The sequence below is a fragment of the Phascolarctos cinereus genome, unplaced genomic scaffold (genome assembly GCF_003287225.1).
Source record: "Phascolarctos cinereus isolate Bilbo 61053 unplaced genomic scaffold, phaCin_HiC Scaffold_1;HRSCAF=81, whole genome shotgun sequence".
NCBI lineage: Eukaryota > Metazoa > Chordata > Mammalia > Diprotodontia > Phascolarctidae > Phascolarctos > Phascolarctos cinereus.
Window position 1 is genome coordinate 219,010,422 of NW_027555514.1, and position 12,633 is coordinate 219,023,054.

General features: G+C 35.1%; 1 protein-coding gene across 1 annotated transcript; it reads left to right on the plus strand.

The window, feature by feature from the left end:
• The first annotated feature begins 9,851 nt into the window (after positions 1-9,851).
• On the plus strand, positions 9,852-10,814 carry LOC110211088 (olfactory receptor 6C2-like). Its single transcript, XM_020990281.1, has one exon. The coding sequence runs from the start codon at positions 9,852-9,854 to the stop codon at positions 10,812-10,814; it is 963 nt and encodes a 320-aa protein (XP_020845940.1).
• The last annotated feature ends 1,819 nt before the right edge of the window (positions 10,815-12,633 follow it).

Genomic DNA, 12,633 nt, shown 5'->3' on the forward strand with positions numbered 1-12,633 from the left:
TCTGTAAACTGACCTGAAGAAGAAAATGGCAAAGCACTCCACTATCTTTGCCAAGAAAACACCAAATAAATCACAATGAGATAGACACAACTGAAATGATTGAACAATAAGTTTTTTAGTTGTAAAATTAATTCATTAATTTTTTCCTTTCTCTATTTTGTTGATGAAAGTACTTATAGATGTAATTTTTGCTAAAGAATTGCTTTAGTTACATGCCATAAGTTTCCGTATAATGTCTCACTATTTCCATTTTCTTCAAAAAATTCTTCTATTGTCTCCATAACTTATTCTTTGACCTATCAATTGTTTGGAGAAAATTATTTTTTCCACAATTTATTTTTTAAGACTTTCTTCAAAGTCTCTTGATTGAATATAATTTTATTGCATCATGATGCATAAACGTGTTTACTATTTTTGCTTTTCTGAATTTCAGTGAGATTTATATGTTTTGTAAAGGTGCTATTAATTTGCAGAAACAAATTAATATCACCTAGCCATCCCTCAAAACAAAGGAAAAAATCATTTTATTTTACTCATTTCTTCTGTCTCTGGTTACAGAGACATTGATCTCTGTTCCCATTCAGTAATCATCAGAGATCTGCCTTCACTAATTTTTCTAAAGTCCTTTCTGGTCCTTAGTTTCATATCTGTTTGAATTTGGGTTATATCTGTCTATGTCTGAAATAGGTACATTGAGATTTCTCATTATCAATTTTTTATTGTCCATTTGTCCTGCAATTGACTAGCTTTTCCTATAAGGATTCAAATACTATGGTATTTTGTGCATATATAAATATGTATGTGTATATTGGCATATACTATATGTGATGCTGGTAATGAGTGATTATCTGTGGTCCTCCTTTTTCAATCTTTTAATTTATTGAGAAACATTTCTTTTCCTATTGAGTCTTCATTTTCTGTTTGGCTTATTCTAATAGTAAAGGAACTGAGTTCTTGAGTGTGGTTTCCCAGTTTATTTTCTATTTGATGCTTTCATTTGCTAAAGCAGTAATTCTTCTTGTCATTCTTTCCTCCCCTGATATTTCATGTGGTATTTCTTGATTCATCTCTTCAAAGTATTTTTTTAAGTCCTTGTGGTCAAGAGTTGTTTTTTTTCTTAATCTAAGAATATTAATTAATTCTTAATTTTTTTCTTAAATTTAATTTTTCTTAATCTAAGAATTGTTTTAACTTTTAGTTTTTCTTAATCTCCTTGGTATTATGGGAATATAATATCAGATATGATAATTTTGTTGTTTCTCTTTTAAATACCTTTTTCTATGTTATGGATTAGGATCCTATGGGAAATTATTGTGATGTTTTTCAAAGGCATCATTAAAACTTTCAATTCCGAAAGTAATGTAAAGATCTCATATCAGAAATGTATGATCACAAATGGAATTCAGAGGGTCATAGAGCAAAAGTGGGAGGTAAACAGATAGACAGTCCAAATGTTGTAGTGGACATATAAAATGTTGAAAGACCTAGGAAGTGACCTCCACTTCATTTTGGTAAATCTTTCATTTAGGATGTGTGGGAGAATCACAAAAGATGACAGCACATGGAAGGATTGTAATCTCTCCCATATAGAGTTATAAAGAATATATAGGGAATGGAAGCATCACAATCTATGGGCACTGTGAGGAGGCACCATCCTCATCAATAACTTAGAGATCCATTGTACAGCACATATTGCACCACGGTGTCAGGAGAAAAAACAATCTGCAACAGATGATGACATATCTCAGAACCCCATGGGTTAAAGAGTGATTGGGATTCCTCTGAAATCTGTCCTGCTCCTGGGAATCCCCAACACCTTCTCCCATGTCTTTGGACCAAGAACTCCTCCGATAATATGAACAAGAGTGATAGGATCAAAAGCCTGTTTCATTGTTGAGCACTGTATCTGATGCTATTATGCCATTTTCTGGTCTCTGTGGGCACTAGACAAAGTTGGTTACCTAGGAGATTCATTAGTGCTGCTTAAACCTGAGTCCCTAAGGATTGTTTTCTTTGTGCACTCAGGTCCTCCTAAAGCCCCTACAGCAGATTAAGCAGATAAAACAAATGGCTTTTTTTCTTGTCATTCATGGTAAATTTATAAGGAAATCTGTTTTATTATCCAGATAGAGCAGAACTTCTATTCTGAAGCACAAAGAAACAGATTCTAATACTACCTTTTTTTTTACACTAAACCTGTCTTCCTTTTAGGTACAAAGAGTACAGAGGAATATGCCTAAAAAATGGGGAATAGTAAAAAAAACAGCCTGTAAGTATAATACTCTGGGTTCTAGAAACAAAGCATGACCAGAAATGCCCATACAGTTAAGATTTTAGAATTAAAACTAGAAAATAACTCAGAGATTATCTCATACAAACCCTTTATTTACAAAAAAGGAAACTGAGGCTCATTGAAGAAAAGCAATATACCCAAGGTAATACATGATAAGGAGCAGAGCTGAGACACAAGGATCTCAAATATACTAATTCTTTCATGAAGACATGGCGCCTCTACTCACACACTGTTGCTCAACATTAAGTCATGCCAGGAACTTTTGGAAATACTCCATCTGATGAAATCCAAAGACTCTCAGAAAAGTAAGTATGGGAATAGTTTTCCATGCCATAAATTTTCATTTTAGATTAATAAGAATGGAAAGTATACGACTCTGCAAAAATCGAAGAAAAAGACAAATATTACAAATGATTCAGGAAAAGAATTTATAGTCATTTTTGAGATGTTGCTTTTCTACTACATGATAAAACCTTTTAATTTTATCCTCTAATTAGGGGAAAGTGAGTCAGCTTTAGGGATAGTGAATTAAATGCTTATTTCTGTGCTTTGAAGCTTCTGTTCTCCTACTGTGCACTTCCTGAAATTAAGCAGCTGATGGTGACTCTTTTGAACTACCCAGCTCTCATATTTAAAAATGTATCAACCCTTATATGACATAGTGGTTTGCAGGCAATAACAAAATAATACAAATTGTTCAAGAATCTTTCTTTCTCAAACAGCTCATTTAACCCCACCGGAGAGAGCACATAACTATTATAAGAACAAGGAACTAGATAACCTTGGTACTGTCAGTGTGCCACTACTTTACTGTAGAGGGATCTGCTTCCAGCTATGCATACTTTCAGATATACAAGGCTTTCGCACAAACGAATTAATATCACCTACCCACTTCTGCAAAAGGAAAGGCAAAATCACTTAATTTTAGTGCTTTTTTGTTAGGCTTCTTTTTCCACTAGAAAAAAAATTAAGCATAATTCATTATCTTTAAAAAAAAAACAACAAAGACATTGAGGAGAAGGAGGAGAAATCATTTTGATTTGGACTTCCATCACAGTCATATCTAACTTTCACATAAAAAAAAAGCCAATAGCCATAATTTCACCATTTTAGGAGTACCGTGTAAACCAGTATAGCTGCCTCACCCTCAAACAATACCAATTCACCCGACTGTTCATAAAAAGATACCCCTTTATTCCTTCAACAAACATTTTCTTAAGTACCTCCTAACTAACAGGTGCTATACAAGTGCTGGGGATTCAAAGACAAAGACAAAATAGTCCCTGTCCTCAAAGAACTGATATCCTATAAAAAGGAAACAACACATAGGTAGAAATTTAAATACAATATATATCCAAAGTAACTTCTGGGGACAGGACACTAGCAAGTGAGGGATGAAGAGAAGCCTCCCATAGGAGGCAGCACTGGAGCTGAGTTTGAAGGAAGCTGTGGATAACACAGGTTGAAGGAGAGGAGGAAAGAAAGTACAAGCATAGGAAACAGTCCATTGAAAGATGGAAGCTTGAAAGTCACACATAGGTTAGAGCAAGTAGACTTGTTTTTCTGGAATGTAGAGAACAGGAAGGAGAATAATATACAGTAAGCTTGGAAAGGTAGGCTGAAGCCAGATTGGGAAGGGTTTTAAAAGCCAAATACAGAAGATAGTATTTTGTCCTAAAGGCAAGAGAGAGGCACTGTAGCTTCTTAAGCAGGGAAGTGACATGGGTCCAACATTTGCTGGACAAATATCACTTAGCTGTATAGAAATGAAGTGGGAAGGGGAAGGCAGATATACTGATGAAGCCCAAATAAGCCATTGTAATATTCAAAGCAAGAGATAAGAGCTTAATTTGCATAATGGCTTTGTGGGTAAAACAATCAGATGAATGAGAGATTTGTGGTAGAGGTAAAATCAATAAGATAGAGGAATGAAGGAAAATAGAGTTGAGGATGAATCCTATGTAGCAAAACTGAATGACTTGAAGGAAGGTGGTGGCATTAAGGGAAGTAGGAAAGCTTAATAGAGAGGAGGATTTGGGCAGAATGATGATGACTTCCATAGAGAGAGAGAGTTTCTGAAGTCTAAAATACATCCATTCAGAAATGTCTTCAATACTCAGGAAAGAGTGGGCTGGATATGTTGGGGAATGGAGGCTGAACATTTGTGGGTGACTATGAGATTTAAGGCATGACCATGTTTATGTTACTTAATTGGGGTAAAGAGGTTGATGAGCTAAGATTAAGAGCATCTGAGGAAGTATTAAAGGTAAATTTTAGTTCCCACGAAGGACTTTGTATGAGATACTAAACTACTGGAAAAAGGGGGAAGAATCTCTTAGGGAGTAGAAGGTAAGGGCCAACAGGATTTAGATATATTTGGATAGAGTTAACTTCAGAAGAGTAGATGCCACTGAGCGATTGTGGTAGGGGAACAGTAGGAAAGTAGGAGTGAGGAGAAAGAAGCATGTTAACACCTCTAATATAAGTGTATTGGGAGACATTGATAAAGGTATATCAAAAGCTGAAGACAGTGACCATGAATGCAAAGTATTTTGGGAGAAGTCAGGTTTCCCTAACTGTAAAGATAGAGGGGTAACTTGAGAAGAACAGGATTAGCATAATGAGAGTTTATTCCTATTAAAATGAGGGATCCAAAGGGTATAATGTAAGGAGACAATATATTCCAGGAATGGGGACCAACCATGGAATAGCAACACAGGAGGCTTGTTATTTGAAAGGAACAGCAAGTGCAGTAGTATAGCTGGACTGGAAAATATGCAGGATGGGAGTAAGAAGACTAAAAATAAAATAAGGGGCTGGGTTATGAAGGTCTTCCAAAGTCAAAGAGAGGATTTTCTAGTTGATCTCTGAGGCAATAGGGAGCCACTTGAGTTTATTGAGTGGGAGAGGGAGAAGGAAATGAAGGAACCTGTGCTTTGGCAAAATCATTTGGTAGTTGAGTGAAAGATATATTGGAGTGGGGTGAGACTTGAGGAAAAAAGACCAACCTGAAAGTTATGGCAGTGCCCAAGTGTGACCAAATGAACACTTGTATCAAGGTGATGGCAGTGTCAGAGGAGAGATGGAGGCAAATGTGAGAGATGTGAATGAGACTTGATAACAGTTGGATACATAAGGTGAGTGCTCATGAGAAGCTGAGGCTGAAACCAAGGTTGCAAGACTGGCTTATTGGGAGAATAGTGACATCATTGACAGTTTGGGGAAAGCTGGGAAGAAGGGAGAGTTTGAGGGGAAAGATAATGAGTCTTGACTTGGACATGTTAAGCTTGAAATGTCTATAGGACATTCAGTTTGTGATGTCCAAAAGGAGGTGATGTGGAACCGAAGATCGGGAGAAAGATTAAATCTTAATATATAGATCTGAAAATCATCTGCCTAGACAGGATAGTTGAGCCCATGGGATGTGATGTGATCATTAAAAGAGATGATATAGATACAAGTTCTTAAGTTGGTGTTCGAAGACCCCCAACAGGCTTATGGATGAATTTAAGGGAGTCTCTGGACTTAGATGTATAGTAATCACATCCATTTTATTTTATGCATTAAAATTATTCAGAGAATTGGTTCATAGACATCACCAGACTGCTGTGACCCTTCACAACAAAGGAAACTGAGAAAAATGGGTTAAAATAGGTAGGAGAAGAACCAGGATATATCTGTGATATAAAAAGCTAGAGAAAAGAGAGTGTCCAGAAGGAGAGTGTGATTGACAATGTAACAGTCTACAGATAGATCAAGAAGGATTGGGATTGAGAAAAGATGATTAGATGTGGCAATTAGAAGATCACTGGTAACTTCAGAGAAAGGAATTTTCTGGCAGGCTTGGAAACCAGGTTGCAGGAAAGAGTTAAATGAGAGAACAGAGAGTGGGAGCATCAGCTTTTTCACAGATTTAGGGAGGGCCCTAGGTTGTGTCCAGACTGGGGCAATGTAGTGGTGTTGTGAGTTTTACTAATGAAAGCTTCATATCATTTCCTTTTTGTATAGGAAAAGTCCCATCTCTAACTTGTGTTAGATTTGCTCCAGGAGAGTGGCAACAAGTAATATCTGCTCCCTCTAATTCCAATTCCCAAATGGCACTGAAAATGCCCAGTTTATTGGATATTCTTTAAATGAGTAAGTCTTGTGCACTGGCATCCACCTCCCTCTCCCTTCTCTAGTGTAAAAGCTTGGTTACCACACAGTCCTTCATTTGGAATATTTGCCACTAAAATTAGGAAATGAAATTGGTAAGACAAACTGATCATGTCTCCTCCTTTTAAAATTTCTTGAGAGAATATGGAGAACCCTTCTTCCAAGTGTTGCACTAACTGTACTTATTTAATATAGCCCTTAAATTTTAAAAATCACTTTGCTCACAATTACTCTGTGAGGTAAAGAATGTAAATATTATCAAATTCATTGCACAGATGAGAAAATGTAAGCTCAAAGATTCCTCAAAATCACAACTAACATGTATAAGAGCCAGGAATTTAAAGCAAAGTCCCCTGACCCTCTGATGTGTGATTAAGGAAAAGGAAGATGAATAGGTAAAATTGAGCCATATTTTGCTGTATTCTTTGTATCTGAAAGGAAGATGAGTATAGTGCAAAACAAAAGGTAATTTTTTTAGAGATCATCTGAAATATTTTTCCTTTAATACATTAATAATTTATATTTAACTTTTTAAAAAAATTTAGACTTCCAAATTTGCTTCCGCCTTCTAGTTCTTTCCCAAACTCATTGAGAAGGGAAGCAAAATGATATCATTTACACAGGTGAAATAATGTAAAGCCTGTTTTTATAATAGCCATGTTGCCCTAAAAAAAAATAAAAACAAAACAAGAAAATTAAGTGAAGAAAATTGTACTTCAATCTACACTTAGAGTTCATCAGTTCTTTAGCTGAAGATGGATAGTATTTTTTATCACAAGTCCTTTGAAATTGTCTTTGATCATTGTATTGATCAGAGTAGCTAAGTCTATCACAGTTGATCATCACTACAACTGGCATAGGGTACAACATCCTCCTGGTTCTGCTCACCTCACTTTCCATCACTTCATATGTCTTCCCAGGTTTTTCTGAAACCACTGTACTCATCATTTCTTAACGCAAACTAGGATTCCATTGCAATGATTTACCATAACTTGTTCAGACATTCACCAACTGATGGGCATCTCCTCAATTTCTAATGCTTTGCCACTACCAAAAAAAGAAAAACCTTCTATAAATATTTTTGTATATATATATGTGTCCTTTTCCTTCTTCTTTCGTCTCTTTGAGAAACAGATCTGCTACAGATACAGACATTTTAATGCCCAGTGGGCATAGTTCTAAATTGCTCTCCAGATTTTTTGGGCCAGTTCACAACTCCATCAACAGTGTATCAGTGTCCCAATTTTCCCACATTGCTTCAACATTTGTCATTTTCATTTCTGTCATATTAGCCAATCTGAGAGGCATAATGTGGGTCCTCGACTTGTGTTCATTTGAATTTCTCTAATCAATAGTGATTTAAGCATATTCATGTGACTACAATAGCTTTGATCTCTTATTCTGAAAACTGTCAGTTCATATCCTTTGACCATTTATCAACTAAGGAATGACTCTTATTTTTATAAACTTGATTCAGTTAACTATATGTTTGAGAAATGAGAACTTTATCAGAAACACTTGCTGTAAAATTTCCCCCCAGTTTTCTGCTTTTCTTTTAATCTTGGCTGCATTGGTTTTGTTTGTGCAAAAATTGTTCAATTACATAAAAATTAAAATTATCCACATTACTCCCCATGATCCTTTCTATCCATATTTTGGTCGTAAATTCTTCCCTAAACCTGACATCTAAAATTTTCCATGCTGTCATAATTTGCTTATCATATCATCATTTATGTCCAGATCTTATGCCCATTTTGACCTTATCTTGGTAATCAGTGTGGAATGTTGGTCTAGTTTCTGCCAAACTGCTTTCCAGTCTCCCCAGCAATTTTTGTCAAATGGGGAGTTCTTGCCCAAATTTTTGGATTTTGGGGTTTATCAAATACTGAATCGCCATGGTCACTTGTTACTATGCATTTTGTTCATAATCTATTTCGCTGATCCACCACTTTATTTATAAACCAGTAACAGATTGTTTTTGATGATGATCACTTTGTAAACAGCTTGAAATTTGTTACTGCTAGGCTCCCTTTCTTCACATTTCTTCCAATTAATTCCTTAGATATTCTTCACCATTGATTTTTCCAGATTTATTTTACTGTGATTTTCTCTAACTCTACAAACTAATATCTTTGATGCTAAATTCACATGGCACTGATTAAGTCAATTAATTTAGGTAGGATTGTCATTTTAATTATGTTGGCTTAATATACCCAGGAGCAATTTATATTTCTCCAGTTGTTTAGATCTCTATTTGTGTGAAAAGTGTTTTGTAATTGTGTTCATATACTTCACAAGTTTGTCTTGGTACGTAGACTTCCAAGCATTTTTTATTGTCTGTAGGTATTTTAAATGGAATTTTTCTTTCTGTCTCTTCCTGCTGGACTCTGCTCAGAATATATAGAAATACTGATGATTTATGTGGGTTTATTGTATGTCCTGAAACTTTTCCAAAGTTGTTCATTGTTTCAACTAATTTTGGGAAAAGCTTCTGGTTTTCCCAATTACAGATAATATTTGATGATGGCTTTAGATGGATATTACATACCATTTTAAGGAGAGCTCCATGTATTCCTAAGCCTGCTAATGTTTTTAGTAGTAATGGGTGTTGTATTTTGTCACAAGCCTTTTCTGCATCTACTGAGATGATCATGTGATATTTGTTATTTTTTTTTTTTGGTTATTGATCTGGTTAATACTGACAGTTTTTTGAATATAAAACTAGCCCTCTATTCCTGGTATAAATTCTACCTTGTCCTAGCATATGATCCTTCTGATGTATTGCTGGAATCTCTTTGCTAGTATTTTATTTAACATTTTTGTGTCAATGTTCATTATGGAAATTGTTCTATACTTTTCTTTATATTTTTGCTTTTCATGATGCAGATATCAAATCCATATTTGTGTCATAGAAGGAATTTCTTAGGACTCCTTCTTTGCCTATTTTTCTAAATAGACTATGTAGTACTGGAATTAATTGCTCTTTACATGTGTGAAAAAATTCACTTGTAAATCCATCTGTGGGCACTTTTCTTGTGAAGCCCTTTTCTTACCCATTCAATTTCTTTTCCTAAGAAAGAGTTATTTAAATATTCCATGGTTAGATTTTGAATGAAAATTAATTAAAAAGATTTTTAAGGGATTGAAATGCAAGTGGTGTTAAATATGAAGACATTTAGAATGAATGGGTGTAGATAGTCTAGACAAAAGTAGGACAGAATATTGTTAAATAATAATAATATTTTTAAAAAATATTTGTTCTCCTTAATTGATAGATAAGATATGTTCAGGTAAACACTAAAGTCATTTTTTCTCAAGTAAAATGAAGGTTCAGTGATAACTTGCATGCCTTTTCCTTCAATTCCCAGGGTTAACACATTTTATCAATATCTTATTCTTTTACATGCAGATACTTCAGAAGTCAGGGATGAGAAACCATACAGGGATAATGTTATTTTTCCTTCAAGGACTAACAGATGATCCACAGCTAAAGGTTCTGATTTTCCTCTTTCTCTTTTTCACATATGTTTTGACTATCATTGGGAACCTGACCATCATCACCCTCACCTTGATGGATGCACAACTTAAGACACCCATGTATTTTTTTCTCCAAAACTTTTCCTTTGTAGAAGTGGCTTTCACAACTGCCTATATTCCCAGATATCTCTACAGCTTGTCAACTGGGGACAATACCATTACCTATAATGCTTGCTTTGCTCAAATATTTTTTGTCGTTCTTCTTGGACTAACAGAATTTTTTCTTCTGGCCACCATGTCCTATGATCGCTATGTGGCCATCTGCAAACCTCTGCACTACACAACCATCATGAACAGCAGAGTCTGCAACCAGCTCCTCCTGAGTTCTTGGCTAGCTGGTCTGATGATCATCCTCCCACCAATTAGTCTGGGCTTCCAGATGGAATTCTGTGATTCCAATGTTATCGATCATTTTGGTTGTGAGGCATTTCCCCTGATAAAGATTGCATGCTCAGACACACAATTCATAGAGAAGATGGTTTTGATCTTTGCTGTGTTGACGCTCATTATCACCTTGTTCTTAGTGTTTCTGTCCTATGCACACATCATCAGGACAGTTCTCAGATTCCCCTCAGCCCAGCAAAGGAAAAAGGCCTTTTCCACTTGTTCCTCCCACATGATTGTTGTCTCCATTACCTATGGCAGCTGCATCTTCATCTATATCAAGCCATCTGCTAAAGAAGGAGTGGCTTTGAATAAGGTGGTGTCAGTGCTTGTGACTTCAGTTGCCCCTGTTATGAACCCTTTAATTTATGCCCTAAGAAACAAGCAAGTGATACAAGCTTTTAAGGACTTAGCCAAGAAGATTTTCTTCCTTTCAAAGCAATAAACTATTAACTTAAAGATGACAAATGACAAGAGAAAATCAAATAACCTTTAACCAACTGTCCTGGATTCCATTTCCCTTTTTCAATTCCCTTGCCAATCACCCTTAACTGCAGTTCAATAACTATAGCCCTCTCACACTTCCTTTCTCTTCAATTGAAAATCCTACCAACCACCAAATAATAAAGGTGGTTTTTTTTTTACCTTCATTCCCCATTATCAGTTTCTGCCCTGACATAGAACCTCACTCTCTACTCCAGCCTGAAAAACCATCATGCCCTGATATGAAGGCACTGAAATGAATGCTTTTCCTCTTCCAAGATCATATACAGGGAGTTCTTATTTAGTACAATTGTGAAATCATCAGTTCTACCACCCACCAATGTCTCCTTAGCAGTCATCTAGTCCAATCTCTTTGGTACTACATTCATTCTGCTTGCTGATATGCATACCTGTTGCCAATATTCCTTACCTCTCTTCTTTTTCTTCACTTTCCTTGCCCCAAAACTTAATTCCATGTTTCTCATTCTCTGTACATAGATTCCTCATTCCTTCTTCCTGATCACATCTAACCAAATTTCTAGTCAGGAGGGAGACCAACATGATTTTTCAAAATGGTCACTGATGCCTAACTAATTAGAAACCAGCTGCTTCTCTTCAGATATCCTGTAACACCATAGTTGTACCTTTGTGATGCAGTGAAGCACTCACTTTGTTCTTGTTTGTACTACAATAATTTTTGTTCCTGCCCATTTCTCCCCAACTTGATTGGAACTAATAGAGGGCAAGGACTTGATATTATTCATCTGTTACACACTGCTTTGAATGTAGTAAGCAGTTAATACATTTTGTTGAATTTCATTGGTCAGGGAGAGGAAAGATAATTTTCATGGTAGGATAGGAATACAAGACATTTAGACCATAAGAAAGACTGAATGAAAAAAAGTAGTATGCGGGAGCTGATTCTAGACAAAGAAACCAGTGAGTGCAACTCAGTGAGAGAATTTAAATCACCACTAGTACTTATCCAAGCTTCAGGTACATAAAACAAAGTTCTGGCTTAAAGGAAAATAAACAGAGAGAGGGCTTAATGCAAAAGTGTTATATTGTGAAAAAGACAAACTGGACAATTTTAACGTTATATGTGAGAAAATTATACTTGCAAAACTAATGAAAAATGGTATAAGGTAATAAAGCCAAGCAATTTGCTGCATAGAAGAAATATAAAAATAAATGAAAATGAGTACTGAGGGAAAGAAATGTTTTCTCAACATAATGCAATTCCAAAATTGCAGCAGTTGCATTTATGACTTCAGATTAGACAACAATAAAAATTCACAAGGTCAAGAGAAATAAACAGGAAAACTAAAGCATTTTTTAATGTCATCACAATAAAATAATTTGGTTAAATACATATGCATCAAGTGGCATGGCATTGCATACTGGCATTTCATGAACTAAAAGATAACTGAATAATAAAAAGATATGTATTGCAACACAATAATTGTAAGACTTCAATATTTTTCTTTAGAACTTGGTAACTCTAAAAGAAAGAAGAAAATAGCTAAATAAAAAATATACTTGAAACACTCATGTTGTTTTCTGAATAAGAATATTAAAGATGATACCTATTAGTGAGTATCACATATGAAAATTCATCATACTAAAAATTATTCCTATAAAAAGATAGAATATATTTTACATACCAAAGACCATTAAAGATAATAATGAGTTCAGGCAACATAAATAATAAAGATGTCACGATATCGTGAATAATGAATGGATCATAGAAACAAAATTCACTATGCTTTTATTAAAAGTAT

Bases quoted from the DNA above. Each gene is read 5' to 3' on its own strand.
- LOC110211088 (XM_020990281.1), top strand. From the start codon at position 9,852: ATGCAGATACTTCAGAAGTCAGGGATGAGAAACCATACAGGGATAATG.